Below are 19,734 nucleotides of genomic sequence, written 5' to 3'. Positions count from 1 at the left end.
GGGGCATTATTTATTCAATCTAGTACTGTACCAGATTTCCTTCGAATATTTATTGGCACGAAGAAATGTTCGATAGCCTAAACCCTCGAAGAACCCCGGAAATATATCGGAATGATTTATATGCAACTAGAGGATTTTCTTGTATAATAAACGGTCTAGCTGTGATATTTAAAATTTTATTTTATAAAATAAGTTGCCAAAAAAATAGTTTTACACTTCCTATCCTTTGTGCCATGCGCCCTAACGCGAATTTGTATTTACAGTCAATGAAAGATATCGTATACAAGTTGTTTTACTTTTAATTTAGTGTACGTCCCATAAGCAATTAACAGTAGACCATTTACAGTAAAAAATCGATATTGTTCAACGAATAAAATTAACGCATTTCTGCAGAGAAAATATTGTCTCATTTCAAAATAACCAATATGGCAGTCACGAAATCTGAACTCAACTCATATGTTTGTTCTACATACAGATAAAATATGCTCATTCAATCACAATTCATTCAATTTGGCTGTGGATTCCGTTTTATCCCAGCTTTCACTCTAAGCCTTTATTTGTTTTATACTTTCTCTATCTCATTGCCACAATGATTTTTTCTTTTTTGAAATTGTTTTACGTCTTAACCCTACAAATGGCCGAATGCTGCAGACAGTGTCCTTAATCGTGTTTAGCTAAAATTGCGCAAGTTGTATGAATAATATCGATAGAACTCTACCTACAGTCCTGTTTTCCATAATTTATTTTATTAATCTTCTAAATTAATTTAGCTTTGCGGGTCTGTACCTTGCAGTTTATCCCTTTTCACCATGCCACCATGTTGTATGTTGGTGTGAAAAAAAAAGAAACGAATTAAATAAATGAATGAACGAAAAAAAACACAATGAAACTTCATGATTCATGATTCAAAATCCAGTAACCCTACTAACTGCTGTTGCTTTCCCTGACACGTGTCATTTTTCAGCAAAAATCGTTTACTGAAAGCGTTTGCATAAAAATCTCACTTAAAATTTTAAGACAAACTATCTACTTGGTAGCTTTATTTAACACCACTCTCTGTATCCCAGGTTGCTGGTGCAAATCAGGTTAATATTATAGCTGTACAACAGACGGTTGCTGTCTGTTGTCAATTCTTAAGTAGTACAATATAAAAAATCATAATTATTCTGACCCCTTATTATTTGTAAGTATCGGATCGTACTTTCGATTTGCAGGGCCAAATTCGGAAGTACGATTCGTCGCATTCAAATTCGAATAATTGATTCATTTACTATTTTCACCATCGTGTTGCAACAATGGGAAGTGCGATTACTTTCGCGCCACACTCAACATCTTTGTTTCTTTCTTCCTTTGCTTAGCCGCTAAATTTTCTTTACTAGCTTTATCTAAAAGTAAGTTACTAGGCCCCCTCTATTCAGAAATGGTAGGTTAAAATGCTCCTTGATCAGTTAGTTATTCATCACACTGTAAAAGTTCAAGAAAGTGCGCGATGTCGAAATGCTTTATTTGGGTCCCCGAAAGCATCCCGCCCAGAACATGCGGACCAATCAACATCATACGGTTGTATTCAAGTTTATGTGGCTCAAGATCAAAATACACATTGTAAATTAAAACCAGGTACAATACAAGGCGATATGATAGCAAACAATCGTTGAAATAAACAGAATGGATCTGTTTGCTGTAAATGACAGTTTTGTACACCCATAATTTGCGGCTATGGTAATCTGTTTTCTAAGCAAAAAAATTGTTGTATTCGGAGATAAAAGCCACATATATAAAAATACACCATATTTTGAGTGTGAGTCAGTATCCCTCCCTAGTTTGTTGAGTAAAAAAGCCTTCCGAACTATATATAACTTATGTTTTAATAATTTTTTTTTCTTCTAGACGCACCAATTACCGTGAAATTAGCGCGCATATTCGCTTAAACATAAAACCCTTTTTGAATTTTCTTTGAGCAAAATCCATATTGTTGATAATGTGAATATCACCATCCTTTGTATTCACATTTGTCTAGATTATCGCATAACTCAGCTAGCAGATCGTCGCCCTCCAGTTTTACTCAGTTGGAGTTGAGCGAACACAGTTCACAGTTGTTCTGGGGTCCACAGAGACCCCCGCAGGACGGTGGCATTTTGAATGCTAAGACACCAGCTGACTGGAAGTTGGCATAGTTATTCCAGCAGGCAGCCGCCGCTGCTGCTGCGGCAGGTACTTGCCATAGGGCGGCGGCATTCGATGCTAGCTGCTGCTGATGTTGCTGTAACGTTACCTGTTGCTGTTGTTGCTGCTGCTGTTGCTGTTGTTGTTGTTGCTGCTGCTGCTGTTGCTGTTGCTGTTGTTGCTGGCTCTGCTGATGCTGCGTGGTTTGGGACTGTGGATTATTTTGATTGTTCTGATTTTGATTTTGTTGCTGGCTAGTTGCTTGACTTTGCTGTTGCTGTTGCTGCTGCTGTTGTTGATTTTTCTTGGATTTTGCTCGGGAGGAACCTTTACTGCGGGTCACAGTACCTCCCTGGGTTTCTACTCACATGACCTGTCGAATAAAATCGTTACTGTAGAGAAATGTTCTGCACAATTCCATGTAAACTAACCTGAAGAATTTGACTCGCCTCAAATGCGGTACCGGGTAGAAGAATTACTGGGGTGGACACGTGTCCTGCCTCAACGCATATCATGTTAGGGTATTCATCATCACCGAAATCTTGGCATTCTCGAGCCTTATCCATCCATGGGTTCCACACAACTGTTGATATGAGTGAAAGTTAATTTAAAACATCCGAATAATCCGGTATTTTTCTACTTACCAGTATCAGGAAAATTGTACTTTTGCAACCGCATTTTCCTACCGGATACTACGTTGGTGATTATATGCTCTTGTGGCGTATGTTGGTAGATACGATCTGTCCATTCGTTGATTGTCACTACGTCCCGACCCTCTTGGTAAATAGCACCATCTCTAGTCTAGAAAATCAAAGTACAGCAGAAAACATTGGTCGAATTGTTATAGTGACCAGCTGGTTAAACCACGTACCTTATCTATGAAAGTACACCCGTGCAGTCCGGTGATTTGACACCTTCGAACGTCCGGGACCTTCAGGTAAGTGTGTAGAAGCAGATTGAAGGAGAACGTCAGGTCTTTGCTGGGATTGTACACACCGATGTGAAAGTGAAGTTCTTTTTCCCGCAGAATGAGCCGGTATGTTATGCGAAATCTGCTCGAAGAAAATCGAAACTCAGTACAACATCTTGTTTTATTTCTTTTTTTTTTTTTGTTTGGGTTACTTACGGATAATTCCACATGGATCGCGTGATTTCGTTATCCATCAAACTGAACACGGCTTCCACGTCTCCGCTTGGCAATCGATCGGGTGCTCGTTCCAGCGTCCATCGTACTACCCGCGCGAAACCATGCTGGGGTCCAAAGTTCCACGGTCCGAATTGGGCTGGGGGAAAAGTAGATTTGATATTTTGAATTGAAACCACAATCTTTAACAAATGAAATATCCAAGGCATAGTGACAGTGAAAATTGAATAAGTCAAAAACCTCTTTGTGTAGTACCGCTTTGCGAACAATAAGTTGAACAGTGGGAGGTGCAAAAACATATGACAAAAAATCCTTTCAAAAATCTCTAGCCATTCTTTCGGCATTCACATAGTTTAATTTTGTCTACCCCCTGTTTTGTCAAGGCTTGTCACAAAATTAACACCCCCCTTCTCCATCCCTAATGATGGACGTTATTTTTTTATGATGTCAAAGAGCCAACACATAATCATTTTCTTTTTCCACGACAATGCTCCACCACATAAGGGAAACCATGAATTGCGTCACACCAAACATTTGCCCATAATGCATGAATCCACGTTGAAAATATGATCGCTGATGTCCGATAGCACTTTTAACAGTGCTTTTTCTTTGTATGATTAAAGTCACTTTAACAGCTTGGGTCATTCGTGACTTTCTGCGGGGTTGGGAGTTGAGCCCGGGTCCTCGGCGTGAGGGACGTGCATGCTAGTCACTGTACCGGGATTAACCCCGAACATTGGCTTCTACGTCATTTGAAAGAAAATAAAATCATAAATTATGTTTGTCGGTTGTCTCCACTATAATTGCGGAAACTTTGCTTGTCAATTATTTCTGAAAACTATTTTTCAGGGAAACAATGGCATAATCGGTGCAATTTATGATTTTGTGGCTCTATGCCTTGAACTAGTTGGCTCTTGCCGCAACATGTTGTAGCTCAACATATTTATCTGAAATATACAAGAGACCGACGACGAATTCCAAAGCTCACTAGTAGCACCAATTGTTCATTCTGTAAGCAAATTTTTCTGTTTGTTGGCTTAACAGTTTTAGAGTAAATTTGCGATGATTAGGTTGCTCAGAGTTTTTAATCACAAAATTTTGGTTGGTAACATCTAATCATGTCATGATGAATCACGTTAGATTATGAATTCTTCACCAACCAATAGGTTGGTGGTTGGTGAATGGCTGGATAATGCGTAATACAGATCCCATGGTAGTCCTCCTCGTGGTTCCAGCCGGAATAGCCAGAGTAACCTTAGCGGTGATCGGGTAACCAACCTCGATAGAAACTAAGGTCGTACACCAGTAGAGAAGGAGGTACTGTATTGTCTCGGCAGTATAAGATGGCAGCCCCCTGCCCCATCACGAGATTCAGTAGGGTGCTCTAGTAGGGCAACCTACTCCAAGCTAACACACAATGAACAATCAAGGAAATTCGACACGCAACATTCGGCGTGGACAAAGACGATGAAATAGGACATAAAATGGAAACTTGGTATCTGTAACTGCAAACTGCGACAGGGTGCTGCTCGATCAGTTAGTACTCCGAAAGTTCGGCATCGTGACACTGCAAGAGATCTGTCGCAAAAGCGAGAAGGTTTGGAGGATCATTGACCGCAAGGCCCAATTTTACAAGAGCGGTGGAGCGACCTGCGAACTGGAAACGAGCTTCATGGTGATGTGTAGAAGGCAGGATTGCGTAATGGACAGATACGCGATCAACGAGAGGATATGTATGTTAGGGATAAAAGGCAGTTTCTTCCACTATACCATCATAAAGGTGCATTGTCCACAAGAAGGTGGACCCGATGACGAGAAGGGAGCGTTCTATGTGCAGCTGGAGGTGATGTACGACAGCTACTCGCCACGGGACACCATAATCTTTATCATGGATGTGAAATCACAGGTCGGGGAAATCATATATAGACCAGTGAACGGGCGCCATAGCCTACATACCGACACGAGCGATAACGGCCAGCGATGCATCTACTTTGCAGCTTCCCGAGGCCTGCTGATCAGAAGCACTTTCTTTATCCGCAAAGATACCACAAAGCCACCTGGAAATCACCTGACCAACGATCCTTGGGCCAAATCGGCCATATTATCATCGATGGTTGATTTTTCTCGAACATCACCAACGAACGTGAAGTGGAAGCAGTTCTTCGATGAGCATCTCAGCGGCGATATAACAGATGGAGACGCAATGGAAGTTAATCTAGCAGATAACAGCGTGCCGGCTCCCGATTTCGAATAGATACGGCGAGAAATCGGTCAGACGAAGAATAATAGAGCCGCCGGAAAAGACCGACTCCCGGCAACTCTACAAAAAATGGCCACGAACAACTAGGTGTGCTTCTACTTCTACAAAAAGGGCGATCGGCTAGATTGCTGTAACTATCGCGGCATTACAATGGTCAACGCCGCCTACAAGATGCTCTCCCAGAAATGTCGGCATATGATACAGTCGAGCACGAATAGCTATGGCAGATAATGCACAAGTATGGTTTTCCGGGCAAACTGACGCGGATGATCAAACCTACCCTGGAGTGAGTGATGTATTACCTACGCGTTTCGAGGACGCTCTCGAGTCCTATCGAATCGCGCAGAAGGTTGCGGCATAGGAATGCACTATTCTGTGTGTTATTCAACATCGCTATTGAAGTCATGATCCGACGAGCGGGCAACGAAACGTCAAGAACGAACTTCAACAAGAGTAGCCAACTTCAGGCCTTCGCAGACGACCTCGACATCATTACTAGAAACCTTGCGACGGCGGAGGCAATCTACGCCAGATTAAAAATGAATAGAGGCTAAGAGGATTGGGTAACAAATCAATGCGTCGAAAACCAAATATATGTTAGCAAAAGGCTCCAGCGAAAACAACGTTTACCTTCCACGGACAGTAACTATTGACGGCGATGAGCTGGAAGTGGTTGATGAGTTCGTATATTTTTGGGTCTCTGGTCATCGCCAATTTAATAATACCAGTAATGAGATTCAACGACGCATTCAAGTTGGAAGAAGAGCCAACTTTTTCCACCGCAACACGCTTCGATCAAGGAGCACGCTAACGCTAACGCTAACTTGAAAATATATCCGTGAGCAGAAAAGTTTTAGTTTTACTGACAGATCATCCTCAAAAATTTAGCAATTTTCGAAAACTGGTTGTTTTAACAAATTGAAAATATTCAGTTAGTCAATCTCATTTTCTAGTAAAATCATTTTAGTTACTTCCTCTGACAGGAAAACCGATTGATAATAACTTTCTTTCTGCAAAATACTTTGGTTTGGTGAATTGTTGTTTGCGAGCTAAAACAAAATACTAGAATATGGCAATCTGGCTTCGCATAAAAAATGATTTTGGTGTTGAACTTTGGTATTCTTCATAATAGCAGCAAAAAAACTGTTTGCTCAGGGTGTTACCGTTTTAATAGCTCTATAAAACTAACAGATTTATTGCGGTTTGACAAGTAACCGTGATAGGATCAATTTTGTTTGGTGCGCCATTTTGTATTGCTACGTCACACTTATGGTAAGTTTATAGGAGGTGTTTACAAGTTTTAACGTGATGATATAAGCTACCAGAGTAAATATGCTTTATTAACAGTTTTATTATGGTTTTCTAGCTCGCTATAAGTGTGTTTGGACTCGTATCCTCTTGGAATTGCGCAATACCAGAATAAACCCAGAGGTAATGATTAATACCGCAATAAAACCTTTATAAAATGCAAGTAAAACCTACTGGCTTTAGAATTATTACTTGGGCGAGTACAGTGGAGAGGAATTCTTGATACGGCAAGGGCCACTCCGGTGCTCCACTGCTAGAAGTAAGCACGAGTAAGGATTTTGCCTCAGATTCGCAGTTTCACTGATTACAGATAAAAACTTTCGTACAATGATTGCTGCATTAGGGAGCCTACTAGGTGCAACGATATGTACGGTAGAAGCAGATAACTAGGCTAGCCGCTCACGTCTTCAGCCTCAGTTGAAGCAGAATTTCGCATAAAGAGCTGAACCACACAAACGATGCACATAGACACATATTTTCTGGCTTGGTAGAAAACATCGGAAGAGGTTCTAGAGAAGTGAATGCTGACCTCCCTCTCCGGATTCATTTAGACGGTGATGAAATCGAGGTGGTAGAAGAGTTCGTGTATCTGGGCTCACTGGTTACCGCAGACAACGACACCAGCAGAGAAATATAAAGACGCATTATGGCAGGAAATCGTACCTACTATGGACTCCGTAGGACGCTGCGATCGAACAAAATTCGCCATCGCACGAAGTTAACAATCTGCAAGATGCTGATTAGACCGGTAGTCCTTTACAGCCATGAGGCATGGACTATGCTCGTGGAGGATCAACGCGCCCTTAGTGTTTTCGAACGGAAGGTGTTGCGCACCATCTACGGTGGAGTGCAGATGGAAGACGGAACGTGGAGGAGGCGAACGAACCATGAATTGCATTAGCTACTTAGGAAAGCATCTATCGCTCACACCGCAAAAATCGGTCGCCTGCGATGGGCTGGGCACGTCGTGAGGATGTCGGACGACAGGCCGGTTAAAAAAGCTCTCAATAATGATCCAACTGTAACGAGACGGCGAGGCGTGCAGCAGGCAAGATGGATCGATCAAGTGGAAGGCAGACTACGTGGCTGGCGAATTACGGCCATGGACCGAATGGAATGGAGACGACTTCTTCGTACAGCAGAGGAAACTACGGCCTGGAGCTGATTAAGTAAGTAAGTAAACATTCTTGAATGGAAAATATGTAAACCGAGCCACAATAGTTGTCGCACCGATGCTCTACGTGGGATCAGTTGGGGAGTGCGTCTGTTGAAAATAGCCGAAAAGTTACCAACGACACGAGATTAGCTGCTTTTCTTCCAACTACAGTTATTTCTATAACTAGCAAGAGCATTTTTTGAATTCTCCACCATACAAATTATTGTTAAGTAATGCCGCAAATGTTATGGTTAGATTTTGTAACAGCAAGGAAAAAGTTGTTAATTTTATATCTAAAACCACGTACGTTTTGATAATATATTTGCAATACAGACTTATGAGATGTTTCAAAGTTGGCCATTGTTTCATTCATATCAACAAGAGAATCCGTAAGCCTTGTCTTGTGTGATTACTTCGATCTTCTTCTCTATTAACAATTCGTGTCATGTAATACTTGTATAGGAGCAAATGATTCCCTAGGCCTTAGTGAATATTGATCAGTATGTGAAGTTTTAAACAACTTCACGGCGAAAGTTTGCTGACTGAAAATTTTTACTTTAAAATAAGTATCGCTTTACAGTCCCAATAAAGTTGCGTGGTTGCGCAATCGTAATCAGTAACATAAGCAATAGGACACCGCCTCCAGTTTCTGATAATAAAGAACAGAAGTTGGCACTGTTGGTGTTTCATCTTGCACCATGCGTGAGAGTATGCTTGAAACTATCAATGTTTCCCTGTTAAATACAACAGATGTCATTACTTTATAACGCATATTGTACATTTCGAAAACAGCCCAATTTCGCGCAACAATAAATTTACTCGACGCAGCAACAGCCCAGAGAACAGACTACCAGGTAATTGACAAAAAGTGTGTAAAAGGTTTTTATGTAATCTACGAGTAATTCTTCAATAGAGCACACCTCGAGTAGTAAGTAGCAAACTAAATCTTGATGTCGCTGCAGCACAAACAAATATTGATAAAGGTACACGAATATTTTTTGATGCGTTTGGCAAACTATTTCTGGAGGGCGCTACCAACAGATTTTACACACAAAAAATCGATTACTTCCTTCGAGCCTGTTAATCTGTTCTCTGTCGCAACAGTACTCTCTCATGCTTGTCAGTTTCTTTTGTGTTTATCGCTAATCGCAATATAACGTTTGACATCTGAACCAATAACTAGTTGGTAAACATTGTTTTTATTTGTCGCGTTCATGTTGCGAAATTTTGTTTTTTAGAATTGAAATGTCGAAGTGGAATTGTCGCAAACATATTCAGCTCCCGGCTCTCGTACGGTATCAAAATCACTTTACCGGGCTCTGGGAAGAATGGTAGTAAGATGCTATGGGGAGGTATAGGAAAAGTTTGTTTTTTATCCAAATTAGGCAGAAGTTATGAAAATTAAGCATAACAGAGTAACTGTATCACCAATAAAATGTGATTAGTGGTTGTGTTTTATTAGGCAGGCAAACATAGATAAGTGAGAAATTTTGATTTTACTGCCACTAGAAAAGCGCCATCTATTGAAAAGCAACGGTTCGTGTGGTGTCCTATTGCGTCCTATTCCTAATCTATCTTCTGAGCAGAAACAAAAATATTCAAACAAACGATATTACCGCGGAAAATATTAAAATAGAAGATGGTGTAAATGGAGAACACACTCGATCTGAGAGTTGCGGATTCGGATCTCACCTTCGCGAACTCAATATTTTATGTATGTTATTATTTTTTTACAGTTTAAACAAATTTTAACTTTTCAAATTAATCATTTTCTCTTTCCAAAGAATCGGAAACCAAATGTAAGCGAACACACACACTTTTCAAATCACTACGTTTAGTGATAAATTATCAAAAAAACGCCGTTGTACTTACGAAAAACGAACGGTATGCCTCCTCGTATCGCCTTCTTCCCATCGAACACTGCCAATTTGCTGAAAATATAAATAAAAGAAAATAATACCATTATTGTTACTTCTAACGGTAATTAAATATTTCTTGAGAATAAGAATAACACAGATTATTATAACCTTTTCCTCTTAGTGGCGCCATTTTTATTGTATTCTGCAAGATTTTCCATTCAAATTGCTATTAGAACTTAGTTCAGATTGAGCAAGCGGCTTCGACTGTAATCACCATGTGGAAACTTGACAATCGAATAATAGAATCAATCTTGTGATATGATTGATTCTTAAACGTCATCATAAAGTGGTAGAGTTGCTGTGTGCATCGCTGATAGCAATCAATAGCACACGTTCGCCAATTCCAAAATTTGGTAGCATACATACGTAAGACGCCGGCGGTTTCTTATACACCCACCCGAATCCGGTCAGTACCATTTGCGGCACAGCTAATTGAAAGCAGTGGATCGGTCGTAGCGAGAAGTAATGCTCTGATCAATTTTATTTCCCGCTGGCACTAAATGGATACCGTTCTAGATCGTTGGGTCTAATGTGAATTTGGTTTTACATGACTTTGGCTTTCGTTTTAGATAATTCAGCTGTTTGAAACTGAAAAAAAACCTGTTTAAGAAAAATACAGGTTGTTAAAATTTCTCATCTCAGATATCGAATATTCAAAAGAGATTATTCCCTACCAGGATTGCTTTTCAAGATGCGTATGTTTCACAAAATTATATCTTAATATGAATAGCGCAAAATTCACATATGCCAAAAAACAATAATGTGAAAACATGATTCTTGATGATTTTTTTCGTATACACAAACACGTGCACTCATAATTTCAAGTCATTGCCAAGATTGCCTTGCCACATTGCGTAGCTTTACTGCAAATCGTATCGGGGGCCTCAATGAGACCGTATGTATTGCAGCTCATCAGGTGAATTATTGACTTTTGTCGAGTAATTGCTTGACCTTAATGACCCTGGATGCTTAATGATGAGGCAATAAATAAATTAAACGAACACGGCAAAATTAACCGCCCTGCACCCACACCAACCATCTAGCCTTCGGCATCAACAACTGCAACGACAACCATCGTGTCCGTTTACGGGTCTCAAAACTAATGCGTTCGTGCCGAAAAAAAAATTCCATCGTCAGAAATGAATACCGTGCACTTCTGTGTAAACCTGTTTACGTTGTAAAACGAAGGTGTGTTGATGTTTTACAGACATTTACGCTTCCTAGCGCAACAAACATCAGCCGTTTATTCGAAAACAACAAACTGTCGGCGAAATTTTGGATAGAAGAAACATAATGCGTGTCATAACGGAAACACAAAAACATCAAAATATTTGTATAAAAATATAACCGAAACATACAACGTATTTAGTAAAATTTATATCAGCTTTCCGAACAAATATTACCAAAGCCAAAAATTGTAAAAATGAGTGTTGATAATATAGGCAAGAAATGTTGCTAAAAATTTGCTTTGAGTTCTTTACAAATTTAGGTGAGGTTGTTGAATTCCTATGGAATACTTACTTGTCACATTCTAAGAAAAAACAAACTCTGAGCTCCTCAATGCGAACTTACTTTAAGGAATGGAACGCAGTTTAATGGCTATATGGTTTTAGTGGCTATACGGGGAAATGGTCACCTTAATGATTGCGATAGGTCGTCTCCACCCAATAATGATTCAAATGATGGTACAACGTTTCCCCTCTCCCCCGACTAGTTACTGTCTCCGCTGATTTCTTCGCCCTGAATCCCAACGGTAATAATGATGAGTTTCTCTTTAATTCTCATTAACTGTTAATTCATTTCGAGCGTTTTTGTGTGAATCTAATAGCGACATAAGGGAATGAATATTTTCTAGGTAACTCGTCGTATGTGTTTGAACGACGCACGGAATGGCCAGCGGAGGCTGCCTCAATAGGGAAACGCATTTTTTTTGTGTCCACGGCAACCGCCAGTATGACGGCACTGTCCCATACGAGGAGAGGTGAACGTTCGGAACCGAACAAAGTGATGAATTGAAGTAAGTCGACCACGAGAATGTTTTATGCTGTAGCAGCTGTGCTAAGCTAGCCAGTTATATAATATAAAACAGATATATGAAGATGTTCATTAGAAACCGCAAACGCTATGGCCCCATCTGTGTGCAAGTAAATCTTGAGTGTGGAGATAAACAATACAGTGTCCTTTCATTTCTGATAATGGGACCAAAAAATATTTGTAAAGAAAGTCAACCATTAAAAAAGAATAATTTAATATTTTTTTATTACTTTGAAAAAGCAATCTGGTAGTTTTAATCAAAATGTTCAAATTCAACAATTCTGTGACGAAACCGTATTAAAATAGAAAGGGTACTGCAGGGTATTTATAAAACAGCCAAATAACTCTTTTTCTCATTTTTAGGCGCAAGCAGCGTTTCTGCAGCGGTCTAAATAGGGCATAATCAATATGCCATAGTCTGTTTTTGTTCCCTTCCTCTTCGGCCAGCGCCAGTAATCAAAATTCGTTTAATTTGCATACTACGACGTGATGGGTTAGAATAAATTGGTCTATAAAATACAGAAATAGCGCTTCCAGTCGCATGATGGAAAGCCAAATTTTTAATCAGCAAGGCCGTCACGATGCAATTAAAAACCCTAACGCTAAAATCTCGTTATCCGGCCCAAATATAATAGAACTAAACCCCTTCACGTTGTTCCAATGATTTTCGCATAAACATTTTTTGTTGCAAGAGAACAAAAGAAATCTCAGCCAATGTTGCAATGCACGAGATTTTTAGGCTGAATGTAGAACTATTTTCATATTCATTTAAACCAAAACCTCAATGCCATATGCCATTGCCTGTAGCGCGACATTTCTAAAGTTTCGAGGACTCATTAACTTGACACTTTCAAAGTAAATTGCATGTTCTAACTTTCCTTCTGCAGCAGAAGGTAATATGCAAATGAAAGAAACTTCCATAGTCAAAACAAGCTTGGCTTGATAATAATGAATGATCAATTTTAAGACATTGAATGCATAAAGATATTTAATAGTTAAACTTGAGTTGATCACCATCGGTATTTCTACCGTTCGGAAGAGCAGCCTACACTGAGAATATAATTTCGTATTTTGTTTGAAAAAACATTCGTAAAACTATATTCGTAGCTGGTACAAATAATTTCATACCATTTAAAAACTTTCGTAGGCTTATTGTTTACCGCAAATGTTGTTATTACGAATGGTTCGTATTTTTTACGAGAGCACATTCGTAGCTGTCTTGCATTAAGACCCATTTGATGCACGGTTGTTGTCTGGCATCATTATCGACGAAAACGGGATGCGAATATTGTATGAAGAGAAAATAGACTTTTGCAATTATGTCCTTCTTGGTACGCAGTAGCTGTGGTTCTGTGGTTTGCGGCGTCGTCGGCTGTTCGTAAAGAAGTATGACAAAAACGAGCTCAGTTCGATTCCCGATAATATCAGCTTTTTTTCAGAGATAATAAAGATTTCATATTTTTCGATAGGTGTCGGTAATGTAGCATACTGTCACCTATCGCAGCGGTTCCCAAATGGGGGTTCGCGAACCCCCAGGGGTACGCCAAAACTTTAGTTCGCTTCAGAATAGTATAGGGAAATCCGTCAGGGGGTACGCGAACCGAAAAAAGGTTGGGAACCGCTGACCTATCGGAAAATAGTGAAATCTAGTATTATTTTTATCGACAGCCTTTTCGTGCATTCGTAAAATCTACAAACCATTTTGTAAAATGCAATGATTCGTACGAATATAGCTTTGTTACTATGTACAAAACATTCAGGATTGATTTTACGAATCTAGTTCGTGGTAGAAAACAACGAAAGAATTCGTAAAGCAAACGCTCGTTTTTGTACTATAAACCAAGTTTTATTATCAGTGTATATGTTGATAAGACACTGTACTGAATTTCATAAAAATCATGATATTGTTCCATATTATAAACCTAATTTTAAGCTCAAATCGGAGCAGATCTTTCCAGATCGATGGGCGAACTGACGCGGTAATCATCTTATAGTAATTCTTATCTATACCTATAAAGATGGATTTCTGTCTGTCTGTCTGTCCGTATGTTCCTTATAGACTCGGAAACTACTGAACCGATCTGCGTGAAAATTCGCATGCAGGAGTTTTTTGGGACATGGAAGGTTCTGATGATAGTTAGAGGCCTCCCCTCTCTAATAGAGGGGGGGGGCTCTCTTACAAATGAAACACAAATTTCTGCATAACTAGAAAACTAATCAAGCAGATGGAACCAAATTTGGCAAGTGGGTGTTTTTGGAGGCAAGATTTTTTTCTATGGTGAATTAAAACCCCTCCCCTCTTTAGGAGGGAAACTGTGAACCCCTCCCACTTCTAAGAGGGGGTTACCATACAAATGAAATACAAATTTCCTCATAACTCGAGAACTAATCAAGCAAATGGAACCAAATTTGGCATGTGGGGGTCTTCGGAGGTACGAATTTTTTTCCCGTTTAGGAGGGGGGACTCCCATTCAAATGAAATACAAATTTCCTCATAACTCGAGAACTAATGATGCAAATGGATCTAAATTTGGCATGTGGCGGTTTTAGGAGGGAGGAATTGTTTCTATGGTGAATAGTGATATCTCCCTCTTTAAGAGGGGGGGAGGCTCCCATACAAAATAAATACAAATTTCCTGATGGTTTGAGACCCTTCACCCCCGTGGTAGAGGGATAAGGACTCTCATACGAATAAAACAGAAATTTTTGTGTAACTCAATATCTAATCGAACTCGAGAAATTTTAGACTCTTCCATAAAACATTGGTCAATAATGTTAATACAAATATTTCATAAAGTATTTGTCCTTCCAGTGGTGGGCAACTGAAGGGAAAGAGAACTTTTTAATCGAGCAAAAATAATGCATTTTTACCTAAAGTTTAAACGTGAAAACCAAATCTATTCTTGCTTTGCATATATATGTTATTGTTTTCCATACAAAAACCTACGAAAAGACAGAAAAAATGGCGATTTTTGCAAATTCTATTGTTTGAATTTTCATTTCTGTTTGGTGTTAGATGCGGTAACACTCAGTACACTCATTTTTCGAGTTCTGTAGAGCCCACAGACAATCGATTTTATTTAAAAAAAATTCTACTTGCATCCCACAAATTATGTTTTGCACTCCGATTTTTCAAGCCAATTTCAAAAACTTTAAAAATATAGTTTGCAACGGCCTAATAAGACCACCAAAAACTATCTATAGTAACACTAGATGATTCAGAGCGAGACGGTCGTAGGCCGCGAGTCTTGTCGGCGACCCACCGTCGGAAGCGTCGGCAACCTCTATCTATGTTTATTTGTTTTCCTAGGTCTACTGACCTCTATTACTTTTTTTTGGGTCCGAACGAACGACAGCGAGTAAGGAGAGATTCACCCCTGCGAAATGGTATTTTCCCCGAAAAAGTTGTCCGTGAAATGTTTTTCGTGTTTTTTGTTGAAATGTTATACAATCAATATGAATATTGAATTGAATATTGCTATCCATTTTATTATCCGCTTTCAGGCTAAGCAATGGAGGGACTTGTTTTCTACTTTACTGTGCGGAAAAATGGCTAATTTGTATATTAAACTACCCATGCATCCATAGTTACGTAACTACTAAAAGGAATCAACTAAGGCTGAACTCCTCAGAAACTTGCAAAACTCGAGATTGTGACAAAGAACATCGGAGATTCATGATGTATGTACAAAACAACACAGTTTAATTTATGGCAATCCGAAGTTTGTCGGGTCAGCTGTTTCTAAATAAAGGAAAGTCTTAAATCCTTGACAATGAATTACTTTTTCATTCAGATAAGAAACTGTACAGGTATATAATTATTTCAGAAATTTTAGAAGCATTTTGAAAAGTCTCAAAGTCAGATTGAACTTAAATGAAAAAGAAAGGAGCCAGAAGGGAAGGAAAATGCGTCAGAACATTATCAAAATATAAACTACGAGAGAACAAAAGTAAATTATTGTATACTTTCACTGGGGGGGCTATTAGTAGCTACGCTTAACAAATAGTCGTTGTGACTCCTACCTTTTGTCCAATGCTGGAAGGTGCATGGGTCGAACCAAGCTATTATCTGAGATTATAACCGGATTCGAACCAACAACACCCGCCAGGGCTTGGGTTTGCTGGTTCTAATGTACCTTTGAACCATAGAGGCGCTGGACTCCAGCGAACATTGTAGATCGTTAAAGTCTCGTGTTATTTTGGCAATAAATTCCAATTGGGGGGTTGCATTGATTTGATATTATCATTGCACGGTGACGATCGAATGCCATTTTCTGGTCAAAGGTTTTTATTGGCTGGTCATCAATTCATTTCGATCCTAAGCTTCCTGCTCAAAGTATTGGAAATCCTTATCCACGACTAACTCTACCCGAAGGTTCATCACATCATTTCTGAATGTCAACATGGCTTCGTGAAAAGACGCTCGACGATCACCAATATGATGGCATATGTCTCTTCACTGAAAAGCGCACTCAACAAGTCGACGCCGTGTATTTTGATTTTGCTAAAGCCTTCGATAGGGTACCGCACAATTTGATGATAGCGAAGCTTGACAAAATCGGATTTCCTGAATGGCTGACACGATGGATGCTATCATACCTTACCGGTCGTAGTGCATTTGTTTGCGTAAATGGAACTAGCAAAAAAAGGGCAAAGCCATGGGTTTATACCGTCTTTAGACATTACCCTTCTTTATCGACAGACTTCGCAGCCGGCTGTTAGAGTACAGGAAAATTACGGGGCCAGTGCAACAATCCTACTGACACTAACTAGCAAGCACCGCCTAGCCGAGATTCGAACATACGACGACTGGCTTGTTAGACCAGCATCGTACCTCGAAGCTAGGCTGGGCGGTATAAATGGAACTAGCACTATTCCATTTGAAATACTCTCTGGACTACCTCAAGGAAGCCACCTGGGGCCGCTGTTATTTGTTCTTTTTGTAAACGATTTATGCTCTTAAGTATATGTTTACCGACGACCTGAAGTTTTTTCGAGTAGTTACAACGGTAGTTGACTGTAGTGCCATACAATCCGACATCGACTTGCTGTTAAATTGATGCTCACTGAACGGGATGGAAGTGAATGTTCAAAAATGCAACGTCATCTCATTTTGCAGAAATAGACGTATAATCTTGTTTGATTATAAATGGAAACTGCCAGTATTATCCGAGTCAAATCTGTTAGACTTGGGCATTCTCTTGGACAGCAAATTATGTTTTGCTCAGCATGTTGCAGTTACTACCGCTAAGGCTTACGCTATGCTGGGAAATGGAGAAAGTTCCCCACTTATTCTATTTCCCTAGGCGGGTTCCCCAATCGCTTTCTTCTATACTGCTGACCGGAAAATTACACTCCGCCCATGAGTTCCTTATTCGTTCTTTTTCCCTCGCAAGCTCATGCCCAAGCGAAGGGTGAAAAATTGATAAATAAAATTGATTTGGCGGAAAGTGTCGCTCGCAATCTTATCAACTCGCAGCACCGAACTCTTTAGCGCCCATTGCGGCTAACTCTTAAACTCTTGATCTACGTTCTCTAAGCCACAAGTCATGCGGAAAAAGCTGTTTAATCGAGCTTGTGTTTAATTATAATTTCGCCGCGCTCTTGGCAAACTGGGCCGCGCATTCTAAGAAATATTTTCGTTACTTAATATCGCCGTTGTCCGTTCTACTTTTTGACCAACGCGCCTTATTTTACTTTACATCGATTGATTGACTTTTACTCCTTCGGGTCCAAACCAGATCCGACAATTCGTAACGTGGAAATATTTCGGTTACAACTTGTAACCTTCATCAGCCAGTTTAAGTCGACTTGAGTGGCAGTAAATTTAAATTAGCCATATCTTTGTAAATCACGGAGCTAATTATCGATTATCCAATCTATTGCTTGTGCGTCGTACTTCTTTATCGATTTCGAGGTGTGCTTGGCTACTCGATTAATCGATCATTGCGGTTGTTTGAAAAACTCCCAGCTTTTGTTCAAAATTCACTGTTTTTCAAGGTCATTTCAAATTCTCTGATAGTGCCAGGTTTTTACAGGTAGTTGTCGAACAGATCCTCGATTAATTCCGATAATTGCACGTGCTAACTCGCCATTTGTTTATGGACTTCAAAGCGGTGTACGACTCAGTTGAACGAAATGAGCTGAGGCGTAATATGCTTGAACATGGTCGCCGTCGTCAGCAGCCTAAAGCCGGGATGGCTTATGTTGTTTCAAGCAGTCGTCTCCATTCAACTCGATCTTGGGCCACTCGTCGCCAATTTCCCAGTCCTATGAGAAGTCGTAAATCTTTTTCGATCTGGTCGAGCCATCTTGCAACACCCTTGTTCTTTGTACCGGTGGAGTTGCTGAAGAGAACTGTTTTCGTCGCACATGCGTCCCGCATCCTAATGATATGTCCGGCCCACCGCACCGTAGCCTACTGACTTTCGCCACATGTATGATGGGAGTCCGGAGAAAGGGAGTTCCGTGCAGTAGACCCTATTGCAGGCACTTCTTTCAAGTACCACATCTACTACAGTGGCGGTAAGAAAGCTGAACATGGAGTCGGTTTCGTAGTGTTCGGAAAACAAAAGCAACGAGTTATCCCGTGGAGGCCCGTAGATGACCGTATATGCGTATTGAGGATAAGGGCAAATTCTTCAACTATAGCCTAATCAACTTATACGCACCGACAAATGATAAATCCGATGATGCTAAAGACGAGTTTTACGACAGGCTTGAGTGCCCAAAACACGACGTGAAAATCATCATCGGAGATGCAAACGCGCAGATCGGGAGGGAGGAATTCTTCCGTCCAGTTATTGGAAGACATAGCCTGCATCTGTCGACCAATGATAACGGTCTGAGGCTCGTAAATTTTGCCGCGGCCAGAGGAATGGCCAGCTGTAGCACCTACTTTCCACGTTTGAATATTCGGAAACACACCTGGAGGCATCCAAATGGAGACTCTAGCTCTCAGATCGATCAAGTCTTGATAGACGGCCAAACCTTTTGGATGTTATCGATGTACGGTCTTTTCGTGCACCAAATATCGACTCAGACCACTATCTCGTAGCGAGTAAGATTCGCGCAAGGCTGTCGAACACGGCGAAAGCTCGCACTGAGAGGACGCTGGGTTTCAACATCCAGCGGTTAACGGCAGACGGCGTAGCAGTAGAGTACGCCAGGAAGCTTGACCAGCGAATCGCAGAATAACAGGTATACGAAGAAGATATAAATGGGCTGTGGAGGAACATCTATGGTGCCATCCAAACAGCAGCGAGAGAGGTCGCATGCTCACTGCGGCAACGCGTCAAAACAGAGAGAGATACAGAGAGACTAGAGCTGCGGAAAAAAGAATCCATCGTCTAAAGAAACGCGAGTACGAGGAGCACGTGCTCGCCGGCGCAGAGGAGCGATACGCCAGCAACGACACACGGAGTTTCTATAAAACGGTGAGATGCAGGAATTTTGCCATGCTTGTGATGTGCAATGATAGTGCTGACAACCTGCTTACCGACAAAACGGCGGTAGCAGCCAGGTGGAAGGAGCACTTTCAGACACTGTTGAATGAAGAGGTAAATGCGTAGATCAGCAGGGACAGGATAGGAATTGTAAGCGATGGTCAAGCTGTGGAGCCACCAACACAGGAGGAGGTTAAGAAGGCAATCAGTGAGCTGAAAAACGGTAAGGCTGCTGGGAAGGACGGTATCCCGGCTGAACTACTAAAAGCGAGGAGCGAGCGGCTGTACGAAGTAATTCACCGGAT

At 40.5% G+C, this 19,734-nt stretch overlaps 1 protein-coding gene across 1 annotated transcript in view; it reads right to left on the bottom strand.

Annotated features, from left to right (window-relative positions):
- Positions 1-220: 220 nt before the first annotated feature.
- The window catches only part of LOC128741136 (uncharacterized), an 84,567-nt gene continuing 65,053 nt past the window's right edge, over positions 221-19,734 (bottom strand). The window contains exons 3-8 of the mRNA XM_053836731.1: positions 9,904-9,962; positions 3,290-3,446; positions 3,035-3,215; positions 2,808-2,964; positions 2,595-2,746; positions 221-2,536 (exon numbers count right to left, since the gene is read on the bottom strand). Coding sequence (XP_053692706.1) covers positions 2,528-2,536; positions 2,595-2,746; positions 2,808-2,964; positions 3,035-3,215; positions 3,290-3,446; positions 9,904-9,962 — 715 coding nt within the window. The 3' untranslated portion in view covers positions 221-2,527. The remainder of the gene's footprint in view (positions 2,537-2,594; positions 2,747-2,807; positions 2,965-3,034; positions 3,216-3,289; positions 3,447-9,903; positions 9,963-19,734) is intronic.

The sequence above is a fragment of the Sabethes cyaneus genome, chromosome 3, assembly GCF_943734655.1.
Source record: "Sabethes cyaneus chromosome 3, idSabCyanKW18_F2, whole genome shotgun sequence".
NCBI classification, from domain to species: domain Eukaryota; kingdom Metazoa; phylum Arthropoda; class Insecta; order Diptera; family Culicidae; genus Sabethes; species Sabethes cyaneus.
Note: the sequence above shows the minus strand (reverse complement) of the source record. Positions and strands in the feature narration are given on the sequence as shown.